This window comes from Merops nubicus, unplaced genomic scaffold (assembly GCF_000691845.1).
Source record: "Merops nubicus isolate BGI_N331 unplaced genomic scaffold, ASM69184v1 scaffold2981, whole genome shotgun sequence".
NCBI lineage: Eukaryota > Metazoa > Chordata > Aves > Coraciiformes > Meropidae > Merops > Merops nubicus.
Genome location: NW_008588816.1, coordinates 1 through 23,378, shown reverse-complemented (window position 1 = coordinate 23,378; position 23,378 = coordinate 1). Strand labels below are relative to the sequence as shown.

The 23,378-nt window shown below is 42.9% G+C and overlaps 1 protein-coding gene across 1 annotated transcript in view; it reads left to right on the top strand.

Moving 5' to 3' along the window:
* RYBP (RING1 and YY1 binding protein) overlaps window positions 1-23,264 on the top strand; it is a 37,714-nt gene extending 14,450 nt beyond the window's left edge. Inside the window, exons 2-4 of the mRNA XM_008949359.1 lie at window positions 18,410-18,586; window positions 18,701-18,799; window positions 22,641-23,264. Coding sequence (XP_008947607.1) covers window positions 18,410-18,586; window positions 18,701-18,799; window positions 22,641-22,893 — 529 coding nt within the window. The 3' untranslated portion in view covers window positions 22,894-23,264. The remainder of the gene's footprint in view (window positions 1-18,409; window positions 18,587-18,700; window positions 18,800-22,640) is intronic.
* The last annotated feature ends 114 nt before the right edge of the window (window positions 23,265-23,378 follow it).

Below are 23,378 nucleotides of genomic sequence, written 5' to 3'. Positions count from 1 at the left end.
AGGAATACTGGCTGTTTTTTCAGTGGACAGGTGAGGGTTTTGGTTTTTCTTTCTTTCAGCTAGAACTGAATATCCCCAATCTATCAGTTGCTGTCAAGAGGATTGTACTTGGGATTAGTGAGCTACTGGAAGCAGTTTGAATCATTGCAGTTAAAAGCATGCTGAACAGTGGTGTTATGAGTAGTTACATAATGCCATCAACAAGCTGGGGAAATGGGGATGTAACTGGGAAGGAAATACAGCCCAGTGCTAGCCCTGCATTGCCTAAGGACCACTCTGCATGTCAAGGATGGTCCTTTTCTTCCCAGGACTGTTATGGGCAGAGGAGGTTTGTTGCTATTGTTGGTTCCATCACATGGTGAATGGAAGCACCTTTCTGCACCTTTCCCCTTCTCCCCTTTTTTCTTTTAACACCTTTATCATCCTGACAGGGTCTAAACCAAGAACCCTGCTCACCTTAGCCTTGTGGGAGCTATTCTTTGCAGGTGTGATTGCAGAAATCTTCAAGTGCTGTGTAGGTACAGATGCTACATGAAATAACTCTTCAGCTCATGAGACTAATGTATATTTTTGTTGTTGCATTTTTTAATAGAAATTTTAGGGAAATTGTGCAATACCTGACTGTTACCCAGTACTAGTTAAACTCTGTCAGCTCTTTACCACTTGTGTTTTTAGGGAAGCTGAAATGGTTATTGAGATTTCCAGAGTAGTTTCTGTTTTGTGACAAGCTTGGACCTGTCTGGAAAAGCTGAATATTTGAGCAAGGCAGCAGGTGGGACTGTGCACCCGAAACCTCCTGTCTTGCAGGTGTTGGACTGGAGGTGTAATGTGTTCAAGCTGTTTGTGTTCACTTCTGTGAATATTAAGCCCAGAGAGCTGATGATCAAAATTCTGAGGTCTGCTGTAATTCAGGGTGGGTATAATTAAAAAAAATTAATGTAATTATTATTCCCTTGGCTGACTGGATGCTTCAGTTGTCTTAAACCATTACACTCCAACATTTAAAACTGTTTTATTCCTCCTAGTTGATGTGCAGATGTGACACTTGGTGACATGGTTTAGTGGTGGACTTGACAAGTGTCCGGTTTACAGTTGGACTTGATTATCTTAAAGGTCATTTCCAAGCTAAGTGATTCTGTTAAAAATGGGAGAATTGTGCTGGTACAGAACTTGGCATTTCTGTGTCTAAAAAGCTACCTTATCAACCGTATTGATTGGTGATTAGAAAGTAATTCTCATGTCTAAAACGAGCAGCTTTGTATTAAAATGCAATACTACTGCTAAGCACATGTCAGGCTGCCTGCCCTCCAGTTTAGTATCTGCATTGCTCTCCCCAGTGTCAGTTGGCTCGATAGTCACTGCCATTGACCTTGAAGAGTTCAGAAAAGCTCCACTGTTCTGAGGAGATAAATGCAGCTTACGTTTGGAATGTGGCTGATTAGCTCAGTCGTGGAAGTGCAATTTTATGTCTGTAGTTTCAGGCAGGATGGATGCTGCCTTTGCAGAACTTGATGTCCCTCCTCCCTGCTCCCTCATACCTGGTTCAAGTTGTTGGTGTAAATCTGCCAGGACTCCACAATCTGAAATTTGCATTCACCTCTTCAGTATTCAATGAAAATGAAATTTAAACTGATACGGGCTTCTTTTACTGAATCACTTTTTCCTTGTCAGCCTGTTCTCAGTGCTGCAGTTGTGCACTGGGTGGGGGTTTGTGATTCCTGGCTGGTGTGGTGGCTGGAGAAGGGGCTGCTGGAGCACATGGACTGAGATGTTCCAGAACAACATCAGTGTCAAGTGCTGGCTGTCGAGAGCTGGAGCATGCCAGGGCTGTGTGCTGGGGGCCAAGTGGAGATTAGAGAAACACCCGTGGAGAAGAGGAAAGGCTGAATCAAAAGCCACAAAAAATTAAGGAGAACCAAAATGTTCTCGAGCCTGTGAAAGTTACTTGTCAAAATTTGAAGGTAGGAACTGGTGGGCACTGGTGCCTGTTTGCCAAATCCCTTGCTGTTTTGTTTTTCTCTCCACAATGATCACTCAGTTGCATGGTATTTTGATGGGCTTTTTTCTAAGGTTAAGTTTTCTGTGAGATGCTGCACTATATTTGTTCTGGCAAAGTACTCTGGGCTGAAGATGGCTAATAAAATTAAAGTTGCCTTTTTGGTTTTGGGTTGGTTTTAGATTTTTTTGGGGTGAGGGATGTGTGGGATGATGTTAGTTGTTGTTATTTGATAAAACCATTTTAGGACTAGAGAAAGCTCTTCAAACCAAAGCTCAGCTTTAGAAGGGTTGCTTTCTCTATGCAGGATTTTGTTTTAAATCTAGAATCAACCTCTGCATTCTTGAGAGACAGTTGTGAGGTGGGAAGTTGTGTATTTTGCCAGCTTGTCCTTTGTTAATACACAGTGGGGCACTGTTCCTGATGGGGTCTTTGGGTGCTGAGGTGGTGTCACTAATTATCAGGAAGGTTTGGCATGGTATGTGATTTTTACAGACTCTGCTTTTGAAGCCAAATCTGCAGTGCTGAAAATCTTTGGGACTTTGTAATCTTTCCCTCTACAAGAGTATTATTTATTTGGGAAATTGCATAATGCTTGTTATGCAAGCAGTCACTCTTTAGCCACTGTATAAAGTGTATTAGAGAAAAAAAGTAATTTTTTTTTTTTTTTCTGAATTGAGGCAGCAAGTGCCACAAAGTAAATCTCACAACTGATGTGTTTTAATGAAGAGAGGTTTTAATGAAGGCTGTGTTGTGTGGCAGCAGAGGTAAGGCAGAACTGAAGACAGCTCCAGCAAACGTTCACACCTGTTCCCACAAAAGAAATTCAATTCCCACCATCCCTCCAATTCTGAGAAATGGTGATTGAGTGGACAGGCTGTGTTGCAGATAAAATCAGCACAGGGCTATTAAATTGACATCCATTTTTCCTGGAATATTTCTGGTAAACAACATCTTACATTAAATTTATCCATACCTTACTTTACAGCATCTCGTGTAAGGGTTTGCTGCTTGCACTTAAGTTCTAGGTTCTTTCTCACATGTCTGTGCATGTCCTGAAATAAGTCACTTTGTAGACTTCTCTCCTTTTCCTCTGCAGGCTGGTGCATGGTTTTGGTTTTGAGCTTACTTGGGAATCTGGTTTTAAAAAAGCAGGAGTTGGTAGGGTGGAGCACTGCTGGGGTTGCAGGAGGACACTGAAGCCCTTGTGTCCCTCACCTCCTGTGTGTGCAGGCAGGCCTGGCGAGGTTAAAACACAGTGTGGCTGCTTCCCAGCCTGGGGGACCCTTCAGGTTTTTATGTTCAGGTTTTAACTGTGTGCCTTGAATGTGTCTGTTTAGTTAAAGGGTTGTTCATGTAACTCAGAAGAGTTACTTGAACAACAGAGACTTAAAATGAAGTTATTAATTGTCCAGCCAGTGATTTTAAACTTGCATCTGTGGTATGGGAAGACCCATAGCTCTTATCTGCACCTCTCTGAGTAAGGAATGCAGTCATTCAGTTATTCTCTATAATTAGTGTACTTCTGTGTGTGTGTGGGTGTTAGTTACTCATGGGCTCTTCCCATGGCTCTTACTTTTCCAGAGTGTTTGCCTGCTGAGGTGTCAGGGGTGATCCTGACCCACTCCTCAGGCTGGTGTAACAGGCAGGCTGCTCCTGAGGGTTGTGAAAAGGGAGGAAGTTCAGCTGAGGATGAAAATCATTCCAGCTGATGTCAAAATATTCAGGTTGGAAGAATTTGAGAGGTGATTGCAATAACATATGAAGTACTTAGAATAACTTGTTCAGTTTTGCAAGATTGCCCTGAAAGTAGGCTTGCAAGTCTGAGTGTCTGTTTTTTTAACTTCATGGGGTTGTTTTGTATGAAGCTTTTGTCTTCCTGTAGAAATTGTTGAACCTAAAGCTCCTGACCCTAGTACTGCTTTCTGTAAAATGTAGTTATAGGCATTGCAGCCTCCAAAAGGTTGACTCATCACAGAGCACCTGTAGCCCAGGGAAGTTGTTTGTGCACTTGTGTGCATTGTAGATGGCGTGCACACACAGGATTGGAGTAGGTTAACTGTACAGAGAACTTTGCTTCACTCACCTGTGAAATTCTGAAAACAAACTTAGATGCCATGTTATGTGAGTGATTTTTCACCTGTAAACAGACCAGAGGGGAATAAATGACCCAACGTTCTTGCTGGTACAAAAAAGACATAGGAAAGAGGATTTTTGTTGCTGGAACCTGCCTTATAAAAGTGGTGGATGACTGTGCCTGTGAAGCTGCTGTGGTGGTTTTATTTGTTTCTGAAGCAGTGAAGAAATAACTTGTGAAAAGCTTTGGTCCTGGTTTTGCAGAGGGCACTATGCATGGGCATGTTTGCTACTCGTTAGTGGGTCAGCTTCATTAGACTTGATGATTCAAGGTTCTTTTTATAGGCTTATTTTCAGGTATTTGTGTCACTACATGTCAGCCATTGGAATGGTAGCCTTGCAGAGACATCTGTTCAAATTAAAAATCCTCTTTTTGGGAAGCACCTTGTCTTGTTGACTTCTTTTTATCAGATACTTTGAATAGAGTCTCATGGGTGAAGCTCTTGTTTTAGCTGCTGCTGTAAAGAGTTTACTGAAGAGGAACAGGAGGACGTCAGTACAGCATGATGATGGAGAAGCTCTGGTCAGGCTGAGGGTGTATCCACACAGTGAATGCACACGTGGCTGTAGAACAATTCCTGACCATGAGGAGAAACGTAGAGCTCTGCTATTGATGTCTAAACAAGCATACTTGTTTGCAAAGGATGTGGGGATCCAGATTTCCTACTACAGATGCCTATTTTAAAGGTTCATGTTGTTACTCTTCCTTCAGCCTTGCAGTAACTCAGTTCTTCTCTTTGTGTGCCTAAACAAAAGTCATTCACGTGGAGAAGGTGGAGCTGGTACTACTGAGCTTAAACTCCAGTGTAGGATGGACTGTCTGAAATGCCACTGAAGCATATTGGTCTGTAAGCAGGGCAGCCCGACGCTTCCCAAGCATTTGGTGGCCATACCAGCATCTCCAGGAAAGATGTTCAACCTCTAGGGAAGGAGCAAAGCCTCATTTTTTACCAGTTGTGTGAGTAGCATTTAAGCTCCATCGAGCTTGGGAGAGCATAACTCATTGGCTTTTCCCTCTTTACCTTCACTATCTCTTTCAGTTTAATATGAAACCTGAAAAAAAGTAATTTTTTTTTAAAGTAAATTCTGAGGTGATTTGCTGCCTTTTCCTTTACAAGTTCCTTCTTCTAAGTCCAGAAGAACATTGCTACCTGTGTTTTGAAGAGCAGCATGGGGTGGCTGTTGGGGTCAGGGACTGCTTGTTGGTTTTGGATGAAGCCACTTGCCCTGTGCTGCCCTGGCTGCCACTGGGAGAGGAAAGAAGCTGAATAAACAGGGAAGCTGTGAAATAAACAGAAACAAACCCAAACCTAGCCCCTGCCTCGGGGTGTGGGCTTGAGTCAGTGAAGCAGCAGTTTCAAAATTAAACTTTCTTTTCTTAAATGGAGGTACATAAAAGCTGTTCTGCTTTTGGTTTTCTGCTATAATTGATAATTTCCCTACGTTTTTCTGTGTTATATGATTGCTTTCAGTTTCTCCTGAGGAAACTTATTTGAAAAGTGAGCAGTTGTGTTATTGCAGCATTAAGGTGGTTGCTTCAACCGTTCCTGCCTTGCACACCACCAAGTTTCCTAGCAGAAGTGACCATTTCCACTTACTGAACTTAAGCCTACATGTTTTTTCTAAGCTGCCACTCAGTTTGTAGATGTTGAGGCGATTTTTGGGGTTCCAGATCAATCTACAAATACTCATGCTGGGGCTTGAGCTCTTTTTTTTTTTCCCCTCTAGATGGTCTGTATGTCTAACTGCACACAAAGTTGTGCTGACCCTGAAAGCTGTTGCTCTTTTCACTCCCCAGTTTTGGTGCAGAATGAGAGTATGAGCTCCTTAGGAAGCTCAACTCAGTCCACACTGTTTTCTGCAGTGCATTTGAGTAAAACCAAGGTTCTGGTTTTAGCTTGCTTTAACTTGGAAATTCTGGTGATAAGCAATTAGCCGTACAAATCCAGGAAGAAATTACAGGAGGAAGCAACATAATATAGTAGAATCTCACTGAGTAATTTTTGTAAGTCCCTAGAAGCAAGTAATTTCTCTCATCTGGTAAATGTGTATCACCAGTGTGGTGTAGTCCCAGAGCTCAGAAAAACTTCATTTGTTTTCTTCTGCTGTCATCATCCTCAAGCAAGCAACTGGCTGTTTGTCAGAGTTTCCCCATAGTGAAATGGAAAAAACCTAACCCAGGGGTGTCTTGATAAATACACCTGAGACTGAGATGCCTGGATATGGTGATGCTGAGAGCTGGTGATACACTGAAACCAGCCCCAGCCCAGCTGGGCTGCTCAGTAGTGCTTTTCAAGATTTTCCTTTAGCTGTTCTGGTCCTGAATTTGCAGTTATAATTAGTATGTGTTTATTAGCAGAAAAATAGGTTTGTAATATGTTGTCTGAAAATCCCTGTATTTACTTACATAGTTGGTGATCTCTCTCTTTGCCTAGATAACTAAAATAAATGAATCTGTAATCTCTGTAGAAAACGTGTGTATGGACAGTGTGTTGCCTGAGGAGGTTGTAGAGGATGTGCCATGTGCTGTGCTTGAGCTTTCTGTTGTATTTTGTTGTGCAGAGGAAGTGAAACTTCAGTTGTATTTTGAGTATTCTTTTCTTCCAAGTAAGATTTCTGCCGACTTCTGTATTTCATTCATCTACAAACCAGTTTCACTTTCATTACACTTTTTAGTTGAGCATGATGTTAAAATTTGCATTTATTTGCTATTTGCATGTTGTGTGGTGTTTCCTTTAGTGTGTTCATTCCTGTAAGAGTTTACAGCAGGATTCACAGGGCTAATGTATTTCCTGACACTTGAAAATAACTTGGTATCTCTTTTATATACAAAAATGCCCCCCAGCCTCACTTTTTCCTGCCCTGCCTAAATTCCAGGCATAGGTACAGTTTAATAGCAACCCCTTAAACTGATGACCGACAACTGACTTGGTCACAACCCTTTTTTGAGCCCATACCTCTGAATTTTCACCGTCCTTATTTAGTTCACAGGAGGTGGGTTGTGTGAAAAAAAAGTTACTCAAATCCAGAATCTTGACCTGCAGATTTTGAGTCATTGCAAGATAAGGATCAGGCGAGGACGGATGTTTTGTGTGGGGAAAGCCCTGCGTTGACTCCCCAGCCTTCAGCTGAAGGGTCGTGCCGAGTGCTGCTGCTCTCACCTCGCACGTTTGCCTTTTGGAAAGCAAGTGCTGGCCAGCACCCAGCTGCTCACTTCTGTCCCTCTCTGCCAGTGCTGGGCAGTGTTGTAGCTGGAAGTTCTGGGAGCCGTGGCTCATTCCCATGTGGATGCCGTTGGGCACTTCGTCCCGAGGCTCCCCGGCTGCCACAGGGCATTAGGCTGCCAAAGCCCCACGTGCTGTGGGTCGGGCAGGCTGCCAGGAGCTCCCCCAGCGGGAAGGGAAGGCACCAGGAATCCCAGTAACCCACCCATCAGGGTCCTGTGCTGCCGCCTGGCCGCTGGAGAGCGAGGGAGCTGCAGAGAGATTGTGGGCATTAAGTGGGATGGGTAATGAAAGGCTGTGCTGGTGCTGGGGGGCTCTTCAAATGCAAAATGGCTTTAAACGATGGTGCCAGGCTGCTGGAGTGATTTGCAGCTGGCCCAGGTTCACAGTGTAGTTTTCAGGGAGACTAACCACTTCTCTAGGATGGAATGCCACAATTGTTTTGAAGAATGAAGTAAAAAAGAAATAATTAAAAAAGGAACTTTTAACTGGATTTCTTGCTTTCCCTCCTTGGGGCTTGAACTAGAATGATGGTGATTCAGGATTTAGGTTGTATATGTTCATGTGTGTCTGCATGTGTACAGATAAATGCAAGCCATGTGGGCATATGCAGAGCAGCAAAACAGTAGTCACCAGGATGGTAACAGTGGTAGGACAATGAGGATTACATAAAATGAGCAGTTTAGGTTCAAGGTTAACTTATCTGAGAACTTTCTTGGAAAATGATAGTTTTGTCTGGACAAGTCGTTATCGTCATTATCTGTAGAACAGACCTTGGCTTGCAGAGGACTCTGAAATGTTTCTATTGTTTTAATTAAATTATTCCTGGCTTTTTGTTACATAGGGTAGTGCTCTCTGCTACTTCTGCTTATAAAGGCAGTTGAGTTTCCCTATCCTACAACATGCTGGGCACGTGTAGATAACTCACACTGGTACTGAAGTAGGAAACCAACAGTTTCTTCTAAGACTTTCTAGTTAGGGGGAGGAAGAGCTTCCGAGTTGAGTATTGTAATATTGTTTCCTGAAAAATTTTGAAACCATCTGGTCAGTTCCTCATACTCAGGAGTAATAGTTCTGAAAGCAAAAGTTTCTGTGCTCTCAGGCTCTTATTCCCACAGTGGTTGAACTGCTGCTGTCGCTGGCAGCCCACCTCCTGACGACTCCTCTGGCTTTGCTGGGCAGCGGTGTGGGGGCCATGTGCTGTTCCACCTGGGTGGAGCCAGACACCCCGAAATGTCACCTCTACGACTGTGTTTGGTCCTCTGATTATGTTCAGAGGAGACAGTGGGAGGGGAAATGCTCCTCTGAGCACATGGTGTCCTGTTGAAAATGCAGGGCTGCCTACCTCACTGTCCTGCAGAGCATCTTTTATTGCCTCCTGTGTGTAGGGGAGCAAGCTGATCTGTTAAACCGTTGGCAGTGACTGTTTCACTGCAGGTTGTGCTGGGACAGGTATGAAGGAGGTGGGTGATCCCTTGCTGGTACCAGTGCTGCTGTGAGCAGCATCTGCTCCCCATCGCAGCAGCCTCTGGGATGGCATAGCTGCTGCAGGCTGGAGCTGCTTTCCTGGCTGCTTAAGGTCTCTTGAGTTGTTGCTTTCATATCAAAGGAAATCCTGTCATTGGTGTTGTTTTTTTTTTTTTAATAAAAGGAGGCTTTGCGTGCTGGAAAAACTCAGTTTTGTTTAGGTAAAGCCTGCTCTGTCCCCTGTAGCTGAAAATTACTGACTTGCTCAATTGGCTTTTTTTTTTTTCCATGGCATCCCTAGAGATTTAGGGCCTGCTGAGAGTATTCAGCATCTGTTGTAGGAATGGCAGTTTCTCATTTTGTTTCGATGTGAACTTAGCCTGGTTGGTAGATGAGAGGAGTCTTTTTCTAAGCATACAGTGTTGCAGTGTTGTGCAAGGACAGTGCAGTTTTACTCTGATAAACCAGCCCATCCCAGCATTGCCAGGGGACTCCTCCAAAGAGCTACTCAGGATAAATTTCTCAGTTGTTTTTAAGCAAAAGTATAGTGCATCTCTATCCATAGGTTAGTTATTGGGGTTATCTGCATTTCCCAAACAGTAATTATTATGTGATTTTAAGTATTAGCCCTAACGCTGGAAATGTGTTGCCAAAACACAAATTCTGGACCAGTGATACTGGTGTGCAGCTTCAAAACCTTGAAATCTCATTCACCTTCATCTACACAACAGGTGGTGCTTTAGACATGTTATTTAAACTTTGAGATTTAGCATAGGTACATTGGACCATTTTACGTTTTCTTTTCCTAAAAAAAAAACCCAAACAAACCAAAACCAGCCAACAAACCAACACTGTCAGGCTTCTGTGGAAATGGAATTATATGTGCTACTACACTATTAGGCATTATTAGTCTCATGTATTCAAATTTGGAGATGCTTAAGTATGTTTAAAGAGGGAATGTTCTTATAACTCATCTTATAAAAGTACAGGTTTTTCTTTGTGCTTATCCAATAACATGCTTTTAAGAAGGATGTTCTTGGGAATGTAATTGACTCTCTTGTTTTAGTACAACCTTTTGAGGAGGGGATCAACTTTAGAATTTACTTGGTGTCTCTTTTGGTAGGAAGCTCATTTTACCAGCATTTCTCCTTTTTCTTGCGTGTTTTTCAAGTTTGGTGTCTCTCTGGCTCTGATTTTGAAGCATGAAACTGAAGTGTCCCAAAACCTGAAGGCAGATGCTTCCTGATGGGACACGTCAAGCTGGATTAAAGGATGATGCATGTGTGACAATTTCCATTTCTACTTGAGATTTCATGTCTGAAATGGAAATATAGATAATTAACAGCAGTGTTAAAGCACTTACATAACACCAAGTCTGGTATTCCTAGTGTTTAGCTTTATTTAGAGTTGCTGAAATTATTCTTTTCCTTGTATTATGAATTAAAACAATGATCATCTAATAGCCATGAGCAGTTGCTTTGAGTAATCTACATGTTAGGTTTTCATCAGGCTCATTTTTACCCTCATGCTGCCAACTACACCTTGTTGCTCAACAGGAAGTTTTGAGCCTGTTCTCTTCCCTCTGAATTACACATAGCTTAATAACCAGGCAAATGGGAAGAAGTATTTTAAGTAATTGGTTACGTTGTAAATCCCGAGTGTTTTATTACACACATCCTGGTTGCTGCCAGCTTTATGAACGGTTCTCAGATTTTTGCTAGTGAGAGCAGCTCATTTTTGACAAGCAAGTAGAATGACCTTAGTTTTATCATCATTCTGGTGGTAGTAGGCAAGTAAATTTTGTGCTGAGATCAGTGAATTTTCCGTAATGATCTTGTAAGTCCTTGTAAATCATGGAACAGTTGCTGTTTTGCAGTAAGGTGTGCCTGTAGATAAAAACACCCGAAGCAGCTGCACAACAAATTTTACCATTTTGTTGTACAACCTGCTGAAGTACTGATTTGAATTTCCAGTGATGGATTAAACTGAAGCTCCAAGTGGATCAGCAGATGGTTGATGGCATGATGAGGGCAGTTGTGATGAGCTTCTCAAGATGAAGCTTGTGCAGCACTTGCTACATATGACTAAAATTATTGGTGACCAAAGAAATTGGCATACCTAAGAAAAATGATTTAGTAATCTCAAGGCAGTCTTCTCAAGTCTATGCTTCATGTGGTCTTTACATTGATGGTTGCATCTCATTCTGTAAGCCCTCTGTTGTGCATTTTGTATATATTAGCATAAAGTTTCTGCTGCTGTAGAACTTCCCTGCAAATGCAATGAATGAAAAGGAGGCAGGGTTTTTTTTTTTCTTGGATGCTCAGCTGTGGACCTGTCTGCTACTGGTGGTAAGCAAATGCTTAGGCAGAGAGCAAGAAAGGGAGTTGTGAAGTTGTTCAGCTGGAATTTAAGGTGATGTTGCAATTGGGAATTGATGCTGGTTTAATCTATTACATATTGGAAATTTTGTTTTAAGCAGGAGAGATGTCTTGAGCTTTCTCCCTACTTAATCTCTGATTATTTTGTTAAATGCGCCATTAAAAAAAAATCTTAGTCAAAAATTGCTTTCTGTGTAGGGTAGTGGAGCAAGAAAACATCTGAACCACTGTAGTTCTGGCCATGTACTTTTCTCTTAAATTTTTTTATACACAGTAATGAGTCAGAAGTAGCTTTATAATGTTAGTAAGCTTAACAAAGTTGTGATTATTTGAACAGTTCTGCATCCCCATCAAACAAGACAAAGTGTGCTTAAAATGTGATAAATTTGATGTTTTGCAGTTCTTTATTAATTTTATATTTATTTAGAAATGTTTTGAATTCCTTATTTGAGGAAATGTGCTTTTATTTTTTTTTTTTTTTTTTAAAAAAAGCTAATTCGTAGCTTTTTGCCATTCTAGTCCTTTAAAGCTATTCCTGCGGGAAGTAACTCCAGCAGGTGGACATGGGCACAGTCCTTACTCAGAGTGCACAGCTCTTGAGTGCTGCCTTGCTGGGCAAGGCACAGCTCCTGCAGTCCCAGCAAGGACATGTGTGGAGGCTGCAGCCTCCTCCTGTAGCTGCAGGGAGGGAGCTGAGACCAGCCAGGAGCAGTTGCTGTCCTCAGAGCAGGGCCTCTTCCAGGGATTTGGACTAGGCAGAGAGAGCAATTGCAGGGTGAGCATCTGCTGGGCAGCCTCAGGGCTTTCTCTGGCACTCCTTAGCTTTGCAGATTAGATATGAAATTATCTCCTATTGCAGCTTAGGTAGGTGCTACAGATGAAAAGAAGGATGACTGCCAGCACCATGTGAGCTTCCAGAGAGGAGCTTAGTCTAGAAGGAGAACCAGAGCCAGTGGTTCTTCCTAAACTTCAGCAGTGTGACTTCTGTTTTGCTTCCTGCAGAAGCAGTAAGTTAAATTTTATGGTATTAGCAGTTAAATAAACCTCAGGCTCTCTTCCAATAACTGATGCTTAGCATTGCTATTCACCATCAGAGCTATTTCCATCCACACTCTGGTATCAAAAAGCATGAAGAACAACTGGTGTTTAACTCTTCCTATTACCATCTTGTGATCACAAATTAGAGAGCTTCAAAAGAGGAGAGAAGTTGCTCTGAAGTGCTGCTTTGCAGGATGTCTGGTAGGGATGGCCCTTCATTCTCCAGAGAGCACAGGAGCTTTTGTTAGCTGCTGTCTTACACTACTTGGCATTGTGGACCCTCTGCAGAGGTGTATCAGAATGAACCTGCTGTCCAAAACACATGCACCATACAGTGCTTGACATCTCTTTTTGAATTGTTTTTGTAAGGTTGTTTGGCAGAGAAGGACAGAGACCCAGGGCACTAAGTGTCTGCAAACAGCATTTGCTGTTTCCAGTTCTGCACTGTAGTAAAATCTGTGTTTGAGGGATTATGTGATAAATCCTTGGCTTTGGGATGGCAAAATTCTGGTCAAAATGCTTCTAAAACCATCTTCCAGCCCTGACTTTAGACTCTTTTGTAATGAGATTATATGAAACAGTGTATATTAAAAAAAATAACTTTAAAAGTACTGAAAAAAACATACACTATGCTATTGAGCAGTCATACTGAAATAGTTTCAGAGATATATTCTGGGACTCTCTTAGTACTGGTTTTGCAATTTTTAGCATCTCTTCACTAAAAAGAAAACCAGACACGTGAGCTGCAGAATCTTTGCGATGGCAACTCTGGGAATAAAACTTTTTGATTTATATGTTTTGATTTTTAAATACGCCCAAATAATTAAAAATAGACAGTGCCAAGGCCCCTGGAACAAGTGAGAATTGAGTGTTCTTTTTACAGATGTTGTTCAGAGAGGCTCAGCTACCCTGTGGTGGCACAGAGGCAGTGACCAGCTGCCTTCCAGCAAACACTAGTGCCCACCATGTTGTGTAACTGAAGGTGACAGCTTGTATTTCATTTAATAACTTTTCCATTCTTAATTTCATTAAAGAAAAAAAGAAGGGGGGGAAAAATTTAAAGAAAAGCAGGTTTTCATCCCAAAAGAGAAGGAGCTGGAAGCCTTGTGAGACCACTAAATATTAAGTACTGTGAATAATTTTGAACTTTTTGAAGTTTAAAACCATAAGTACTTGGGGGGGAAGGAAGGTTCAAACTGTGAGAAATGACCTGAAGTCTAAAAACTTCCGGTGGGCAAGCAAAGTTTAAAATACTCTTCTGAAATCTGAACAGCTCAAGGTTTTTTGTCGTGGCCAGGAATAGTTATTACAGAGGTGAGGCTTCTTTTATCTCTGCATTGCCTATTCTTGGCTCACCCAAGGAGATAGGAGGCAGGGGGCTGGGTGGTCAAGGAGAATGTTCAACAGTTTGGAGGTTTTCTGGAGGTGGCCATACACTTGTAAATTTTATTTTGAGGCTAACAATTGTTTTGTTTATGTCAAGCTGTTATTTTCTTTCACGTGTTTTGCAAACAGATTCAGGCTTAACAGTCTTTCAGAGGAGTTGCTGTGCCCTTCTGGATAAGGTTAGTGGGAAGTGCTGTTCTCTTCAGCTGAAAGAGAACTCTGTCCTGCTGGTGATACTGTGAAAAACCAGCACCTGCAGCCTGGAAGATGATGTTCCTTAGATTAACTTCTGTATTTTTCAACATCTGCCTTCTAAATAAAAGCACAGTGTTAGCACATCAAGGTTAAAGGAAAATTCTGTTCTTTAAACAAAACATTTCTCACTTGAGCATTTCTTCCTGTTTGTCCTTCTAGTCGTCTTTTACTGGTTTTGTCAATGCCTTGTAGTCCTCTCTTACATGAAGAACTTCTCAGATAAATGTATGCAGCTTCCACATTGCTCTGCAGTTGTACACTAAGGACAGTTTGTCCATCCATCCTTCTTGCTAAAAAGCACCATGTGGTCATCACAAAAGAGCTGGAAAATAGGCAGGCGAGAGTGAGTGTTCACCCCATCATGTTTGTGGCTTAATTTCTCCAAAGCTTTGGTTCTTCCAGATATAAAATTCTTTTAAGGAGTTGTTAAATTTTGTTTGTGTTCATGGGTTAGTTTCTAATCTTGCTGTACAACATCACTTAGAAGTATGTTTATTGTATTATTGTTCTGGCACTAACTGTTTAGATTAAAAACATTCATGGGAATACTTGTAGTCTTGTTTTCTTGTTTTTCTGAGCAAAGATCTATTCATGTGTTACTAGGATTATTAAAATAATAGTGTACTTCACACTGCACAGTGTATGAAGCACATTTCTCAAAGAAATGTTGAGTCGTGCTGAGGTCTGCTGGTGTCTCTGCTTGCATCAAAGCCAGAGCAGCATGAAATTATCCAAATCCTCCGTACGTCGCCTTACATGAGGTTTTTGACTCTGAAATCCCACTCGATGCCACTTTCATTCTTCTGATAACATAGTTGTTGGAAAGTAAGAGCAGTTGTAATTAGGTCCAGATTTCTGGGGATTGCCTGAGTCCCTCAAGGTCTCTGCGTGGGTGGAGAGCCAGCGGCTGCCTCTGCTCCGCGGTGTCTGCAGGAGACAGGGGACCTGCCTTTTCTCAAGGCAGCAGGACCAAACAAATCCCAAACAGATGCAGAAATGAGGATCACGTGAAAAATATGTGCAAATTATCCTCCTATATCTCTGTTGAAATCCAGGTCCGAGTAACAGCCACGTGTTGGATGTGTGGAGGTCCGTGCTGCTCTACTCCTGAGCCCCACTGCAGGGGTTGGGAGCGGAGCCGCAGGATTCCTGGGTGTCAGGGCTCTGGATTTGCTCCCAAGACAGGCTTTAAAGGGGAGATTTGACATCCAGAAGAAAATGCAAGTGGTGAAACACTGTGAGATGTTTGCCACAGCTGTAAAAGTAAGCTGGAACAAAACTAGGGGCAGGGAGTCTCAGGCTGTTATCCAGTGAAAAGTGTTGCTGGATTTACTTGTTCCCCTCATTTCTAGAAGGCAGTGCAAGCTACCTGCTGCCACAGCAGGAGGAGACTTCACGAGACCCACGAGGAGGGTGGCTGCCGTGACAGGCAGTGTGACCAGGGTATGGCAGGGGTGGCTGTGGAGGCAGGAGCAGTGTCTGGAGGGCTGAGCTGTGCCAGGGGTGCTGGCCTAGAGCAGCGTTAGCCTTTGGAGCATGGTGCTGGTAGACGGGGAAACCTGGGGCATGTTTTGGGTATTGCAGTCACTCTACTTGCTTGTGGTTACTATGGTTATAGTTTGTCGTGGTTAAAAATGCACTGCTCTACTTGCTTTGCTTGGCTTTTTTGTAAAGGGCTTGTGACCAGTGTATCCTGGCCGTAGTGGCAGTGTGGGCTGCCTTTGAAGGATTTTATTAGTCTATTATTACTACTATTGGTGTGCCTCTTGCTTAACCCACCTGTTTTGTAACCTTCCTAAGCTTGCTGCTAGTGTGAGTAAAACAACCAAATCAGGAATTGGAAAGCTCTTGGGTTATTTGCATTATTTTTTAAACATAAATCTGTTCTAGCAGTAGAGCAGACCGTGAAACGTTCTCAGTGTTTACCAGAGTCTCAGCAGCTTTCTGTGCCCATCCTTGGTGGAGTGGGAGAAACCCCATCAGCAGGGCTGGTCCCCCCTGCCTGCTCTCTTCCCTTTTAGTTTGGGCTTTGCCCTTTCCAGCCAGCCATCATGGTGTGTAAGAAGGAATATGTAAATATGGGGTTTGAGAAGTTGTGTTACTTAGATCAGCAGCTGGCCAGAAAAATGATAACACTTAATAAATGTAGTGTAGTGTGCAGTCACGGGCACAGATAAGGAGAGGAAGAGCATGGGGCGAAGTGTTACCACAGAGCTTGTTAAGGCTGGACTTTTTTTTGGATTCCAGCCTTCTCCAGGGAAATGCAGTGTGCTTTATTTATGTATTTTCAAATTTTAGATGAGTTGAGGTTTCTGTTTTAAAATTTGAAACTTCATTCAAGCAGTGCCGCACTCCTGCAGCAGGAAGCACAGCTCTGCAGCTGCAAAGGCTGGGCATAAAGCTTGGAAATAACATCATGAGCAGACGCATAATGTTGTGCAAAGCAGGAAAACTTGGTGGTGCTCTCAGATTCTTGAGTTGGGATTTCCCATGAGTGGCTCGTGTTTCGGACTTAGCTGGTTGAGTAAACAGCAAATAACTGTAAGTCTGGGTAGAAGTGGCAGCTTCCCACAGTGAGCTAATCGTGTATTATCACGTAGGGAGATGGTATCTGCCCTTTCTTTGAAGATTTCTTGACGCTTTATCTCTTTTTTCCCTCCCTTTTTTTTTTTTTGAGTAGGCGATCAGCAGGTTGTTTGACACAAGCTACTGTTGTCAGCTTTTAGTGTGGTTGCATCAATCTGAAAATCTTTTCCGTGTAACCAAACCACTTTTTCTTACGTGTTTATTCTCAGTCATACAGACAGAAGTTGCCATGTATGGGACTTTAAATACAAGGACATTTTCACTGTTCTGTGGAAGAGGTGACTGCCTGGTCTGATCGGCAGAAGATTTCAGGATCATAGTTATTTAAGGCTGAAGACCAGATCACCTCTGTCCACTCAGAAATGTATGCAGATTGTAGCATAAAATGAGTTGCAGTTTCTATGTTGGGTGAAAAATCCAAATGTCAGAGGTGTCGAGATGGGTCAGGGGCCTAATTACAGCCTGTTGCATAGACTTTATAATAAGCTGTGGTAGTGAAACAAAATAGTTTGGTATATCTGGCTTCAGTAAGAACATTTTGGTACCATTATACAGAAAACCACTGCCAAGAGAAACTTATTAGATATTTAGTTTTTCTTGTGACAAGGAGTAGAGCTTCTCTGGGTGTTCCATTGTCAGTATCATCTCTACATGCAGATATTTACATTTGTGCAATTTGTGTGGTTTTGTTGTTTGCTTGTTTGTTTTTAATCACGTGAAGCCACTAAGTAGCTTCTTAGTCTTTTCTAGATGTTTGTAGTGAAAACTAGGTGCAGGTCCAGAGCTCTGCAGCAGAAACCCGTGGGTTTCTGTGTTCCAGTTGTAGATTTAATGATACTTGTGTGCTGCTTTTGTTGACAATCTGTTGTAGTCTGATCTCTGTAGAAAATGTGAAACTCCTTTGTGACCTATATAACTGCTACGGACAAGCTCGAGCAACTGTTACAGTTAGTATTCAGCTCAAAAGGGACAAGGAATGGAGCTGATAACGTGGTTTTCTCCCCCACCCCCAAGCTGTGTGGGCACAGGGAGCATAGATCTTTCTGGCATGTTGAAGGGACCGAATCAATCATGAATAGTCAGAGTGCTCAGAGTTTAAACTGCTTTGTGGTACACCAGGCCAGGAGGGAGAGGTTTCGAGTTGCTGGACACAAGAGTTTGGATGAGGAATGCAGGAGAGACAGAGGTACAAATACCCATGAGGTGTGTGAGGATCAATAACCAAGGTACTGGTTCCACGTGGAGCTACTGTTTCGTGTCAGTCAGAATTTGAAGTGGTCTCTGGCAGGCAGCTTGGCTGTGTGTGCTGGAGCAGTGCTGGGGCTGCAGACAATGGTGTGAGGACGGTGTGTCGTAGCCTGGCACGGCCCTTCCCCTGGGACCCTGAATGGCCACTTGTCTTCTGCTCCTGCCTGCAAGCTCCAGCCCGGCCCTCGGGACAAAGTCAGCTCAGTTACCTTCTCTTGTCCTTTGTTGTGAGGTTTGCTCCTTCAGGGAACCAGAAGCCCATTTCCAAAATTAAATTCAAACTTAGGAAGGAGACCCATGTTTATCAGGAAACTTATTTCTATCACTCTCTGTGTTCCTTTTCTTAAAGTGTAGCCACAGTGCATGGCTGGCAACTTCCTAAAAGCTGCTTTTTCACTATTGTCCTCCAGAACTGGCTGTGATTTCATGACATGGATGGAAGAAAGGGAGCATTATACTTAAGAATGTTAGATGAGGCTAAAAACTGATGAAACAGCAGTTTGGATTATTTATTTATTTAAAAATTTCTCTCTTGTTCGGTAGCATCACTTCGCATTAAATAAGGACATCCATTTGTTTCTTTCTAAGTGGAATATTCTTCCTTGGCTGCTGAAATAAATCTTTGTACTTGTTTTGGTGAAGTCATTTTTACTATGTAAAATTGACTACAGATCTCTTTTTTTTTGTCGTTATAGAAAACCTAGAATAAACTCTCAGTTGGTGGCACAACAAGTTGCCCAGCAATATGCAACCCCACCACCACCTAAGAAGGAGAAGAAGGAGAAAGTGGAAAAACAAGACAAAGAAAAACCTGACAAGGAGAAGGAAATTAGTCCAAGTGTTACAAAGAAGAACACTAACAAGAAGACTAAGTAAGTTTGAAGGATGTGCTGTTAAACATGGAGTGATTTGAGTAGCCCTGTGCATTGATTAATTGTGCAGTTAAATTAACATCTTGCTCTCCCTCTCCCCTCCCATTCTCACAGACCAAAGTCGGATATTGTGAAAGACCCTCCCAGCGAAGCGAACAGCATACAGTCTGGGAACACCACAACGAAGAACAGCGACTCAAATCACACTTCAAGGTAACTGAGTACTAAAGTTAAGCTTTCTGTGTCTGAGAACTGTGTTAAAAAGCTGTTTTTTTGCTGGATAGAGCCAGAGTACAGAGTCTGCCAGTGTTAGTATGGCAAGCCCATCCGTGGCTACGAGCCTTCTCCATCTACAAGCCCTCAAACGCTCTGCTGGTGAGGACAGATTCAGGGATTGGATATATTTATTCTGTTGTCCATTCAGTTTTCATTTCTCTACTGAAATAATCGTATCGTCAATTGAGCAGTAATGCTTTTGGCTGTGAAACTCAGTGGGGGGAAAATCATTAACCAGCAATCGTAGTGGTCTTTATCAAATTCTTATCATCAATTGATAGCAGTAACAAAGGTTACTTTGTTACCTCCTTATCCGTAATTCAGCTGCTGTAATTGTCAAGATGATTTTCTAAGTATATGGGAATTAAAAGACTTGCATGAAAGATTTGCTAGAATCTTGCTATCAACAGAAAGCATGAATCATTGGTTTCATATTTGTCTAAGCTGCCTGTGGAGAGAGGTTTATTCCTGGTCTTGCTAACACTGATCCTCCATGCGTTGTTTTTTGAAGAGGGGTCTTGTGCTTGCTTTCTTAAGTCAAAAATTCACCATCAAGTTTTATATTATCGAACTCTGGGAGCTACAAGAGGCAGAATTCAATGGGGTGCTTCACCTATGTGGGCCACATAAGGATTTTAGCTCTTAAAATGTGCTGTAATAAGTATTTTATAGTGAAGCCACCTCAGCTGAAGTTAGCCTCAAACAGTTGTCAAGCACGCGGGCAACACGGTTGGCACTGCTGTTAACAGGAAGGTTGGCAAGACATGACTCTGCAGAAAACTGTTGGCTTGGAAGATTTTAGATGTTGAAGAGAAAATATCCTTTACACAGTAAATGAATGTAGTGAGGGCAGTGTGGGGTTTGCTGTGCTGGAGGACTGTGCTGTTACAGGGACTGCTGTTAACTCTTTCTCAGTCCCTGAAGATCAAAGTGTTCATTCTTGATTTGATTAGAGAAATACAGCTTTATTGCAGTGATTTTTTTTTTTTGTCCCATTCTTTTTGAAATTATACTTATTTTGGGACTTAGGATGCAGGAAGCCTGGTGCATTTGACTAATGGCATAATAGCAAATTGATAGATTACATCAAATAATTGGTTTTACTCCTTGAAGAAGTCATTCTGTCTACTGCAAAGTCTTTTAGTTCATATTTTGTAGCAAGCTTTTATCACTCCTAATTAATCCTTAATGGTCTCAGGTTTAGCTGAGTGTCTTTAAGGGCTACATCATCCTTCCTAAACTTCACTTTTAAGTGTTTGATTTAGTGGAACTTTTCTTAGACTTCACTGCCTTTGGGAGTCCTGTTCAAGAGTCTTTTTAAAGGATCTGATTTTTACAGAGTCACAAGTTAGTCTGAGAGTTTTTTCATGCCTGGATTTCTTAACTTTTTTTATAAATTGTCTTTCAAGGATCTCTGGATTTTTAAAGAAATCCTGTTTGAACTTGGATACCTTGCCTGTTTCTGACAGAATATCTTGGTTTATTCCATGCCTTCCTGTGCACTTTCAGATTGTTTTGAAACACATTTCTTATTGGGCCGTAAACATTTTTAGCTATAAAGATGAAGCCTCAGGGTGTTTAATTTTGCAAAATAACGTCAATGGGCCAATCCCTTTGCCTTCGGTAGGAAGTAAATATTGTATGCCTGTGCTGAAGAGATTGGAAGTTTCCATCTGTGCTTCATCAGCTCTTTCCACAGGGCAGACCCCTAAAACCTCCTGCAGAAACAGTTGGAGGGCTCAGTTCTAAACCTGACCTTGAGAAATGGGTCTGTGAGAGCAGGAGTGTGGAGGAACCCTGCACCTCAGCCCTGCTTCCCCAGCCCCTGGCACGGCACTTGGGCATGGCATGGGCAGTTCCATTCAGGCGCTTGCTGCATGGCTTATTTTAAAGACTGCTGGTAGCAGGAGCTTTCCCAGGCAGAACTCAATACAGCTTAGGCCACATAAACTCCTTTTCTTCTTGTTTGTGCCTTTCCCCCCTCACCCCCTCTGAGTACGACCCCAGCGCTGATTTAGACAAGCGATAGCAGGACTGCGTGTTCAGCCCAGCAGAAAGGTGGAGGCAGTAAGGTCTGTTCCGGTATCTGGGCCAGCAGTTTTTGGCTTTTTCTGAGTACAAGAGAAAACAAATGACCCAGGCAAATTACAGGAAGAACTGGGTTTCCTAGAGGAACTCGGGGCTCGGGGAGGAAAATACGTCCACGTACTACGCTTCCGGGAACGGTCGCTGCTGCGCGAGCCGCCGGGGCAGCCCGCGCCTCCCGAGACGTGCTCTGAAAGCCCACGGAAACCCCAGACCTCGCTGAGCTGGCTGGCCCTTCTGGTTACCCACGAAGGAGGTGACATCACTCCACCCCCTGCGGTTTGTGCTGCCTTTCCCAGCTCCCGTAAGCGCGGTTGTGCCACGCGGGCGTGTGGCTCTGCCGCGGGAGCTCGCCCGGCGCGGCGGCAGCTTTGGGGAGCCTCTGTTCTGTCTAGTGCAGGGTGCCACTTGGAGAACTCCTACTGAAGGACTTCCTCCTTGTTAACTTACCCCTGTGAGCCATTGAGTATGCATGGCACATAAAAAAATCAGCTGAATTTCCTCTTTTTAGTTTTCCTTTTTGTTTTGAACCGCACTAGCCTAGTGTGCTGTGGCCGAGGAGGAAAGGCAGGTTGGGTTGAAAGCTGGAGCTTGTTCCTGACTAAACTAACCTTCTGTCCAGCCCTTGGAGCCAGGCAGTTCTCAGCAAGCTACTTCTCACTGATGTGCAAAGACTCTCCTTTTTAATTTCCCTATTGGGAATATTCTGCCACTGAAGCCTGACCCTTAATTAGGAGCAAAAGCTGTAAATTGCAGCAGTTGCAGCAGCTGACTGGGAATTTGCTGGTAGCTGGAGGAGTGTCCGGGGTTGTTCGTATCAGAGCTTTGGACCAGCCCCTGAGATGTGCATGAATGTCAGCCTCTTAGTCTGCACCCTTATTAGCTACATTACTAATTGACTGATAGCACAGCATGCAAATTACTGAGATAATGCTGGGCTATAAATACCACTGTGTTCTTTTCTGGTGTGTTCTTTTTTCTTTTTTAATATTTCTGGTTTTTTTTCATCTTCTTCTAACCATTTAGCTGCAAGAAATACCATTGCACACTCTGCTTTTTATTTCCAATACCCTCTGTTCCAGAGGGAACATTTTGAGTGATTTTATACGTAGGCTGATTGGGCATCTGATTTGTATAAGCTCAAAGCAGTTGAAAGAGAAGCCAAGTTGTCCCAGTGCCTGTGCTGTTTCCAGCTGCAGAGTTCCAGTATGAGAATGAAAGAGCCGTGGTCGAATGCTTTCATGTGGTTTTGTATTGCAGAGTCGCAGCCTTGTCTCATAACATCAGGGCACATGATGTGATGGTGAATTTAGATAAGAGAACTCTTTCATCTGCCCCTTGGGGAGGAGATCCTTCGGTCTGTCTGGCTCCTGTCCGCATGGCTCTGCTGCATTGTCCTCCTTTCTGGCTGAGCTGGATCAGGGCTCAGTCCAGAGCAGAGCACTCTTTGCAGAGCTCTGTGAGGTGGAATTTTTGCCCTCACAGGCTGGGCTGTCGTGGAGACATGAAGGTCCAACCTTCACCCTCCACTGTGAGGCATTTGCACCTCGCTTCTCCCCTCAGGTGCTGCTGTCTGTGCAGGCAAGTGGAGGACAAGTCACCACGAGCTTGTTGTTGAATGCTTTCTCTGATAAACTTTTCCTTTCTCCTTCATTTTTATCCTTCTCATAAAGGGTTTCTCGTTCTGTTTCAGACCCAGACTGAAAAATGTGGACAGAAGTACCGCACAGCAGCTGGCAGTCACAGTGGGAAACGTCACAGTAATTATCACAGACTTTAAAGAAAAGACTCGCTCCTCTTCCACGTCGTCTTCTACAGTGACCTCCAGTGCAGGATCAGAACAACAGAATCAGAGCAGCTCGGGCTCTGAGAGCACAGACAAGGGCTCGTCCCGCTCCTCCACGCCAAAGGGGGACATGTCGGCAGTCAACGATGAATCTTTCTGAAAATTGCACATGGAGTTGTGGAAACTATGAATCAGGGTATGAAATTCAAACACTCCACCTGCCCATGCTGTTCAAATCCTGGAGAGCCTCTTCTGTGCTTGAACACACACTTTCTTGGACATCGACTTCTTACTGATGCAACCAGGATAATTTCTGCTTGCTGTGGGCATCTGGCCACCAAGGAATTTCTCACCCTAACGATTACTCTTGACACTTTTATGTATTCCATTGTTTTATATGATTTTCCTAACAATCATTTATAATTGGATGTGCTCCTGAATCTACTTTTTTATAATATCTGCTGTGCACAATTTTCCATGAACATTACAACTTTTTGTTTTGGGGGTGGGGAGCGGGTGGGGAGGGAAGGGGGCTTTATTTATTGCATTCACAAACTCCATCCTCTTTCAACATATCCTTTTTAAGTTCAGTTCTTCTTCCAGTTATACTGTGTACTATCAGTTTTGATATAAATTATATATAAA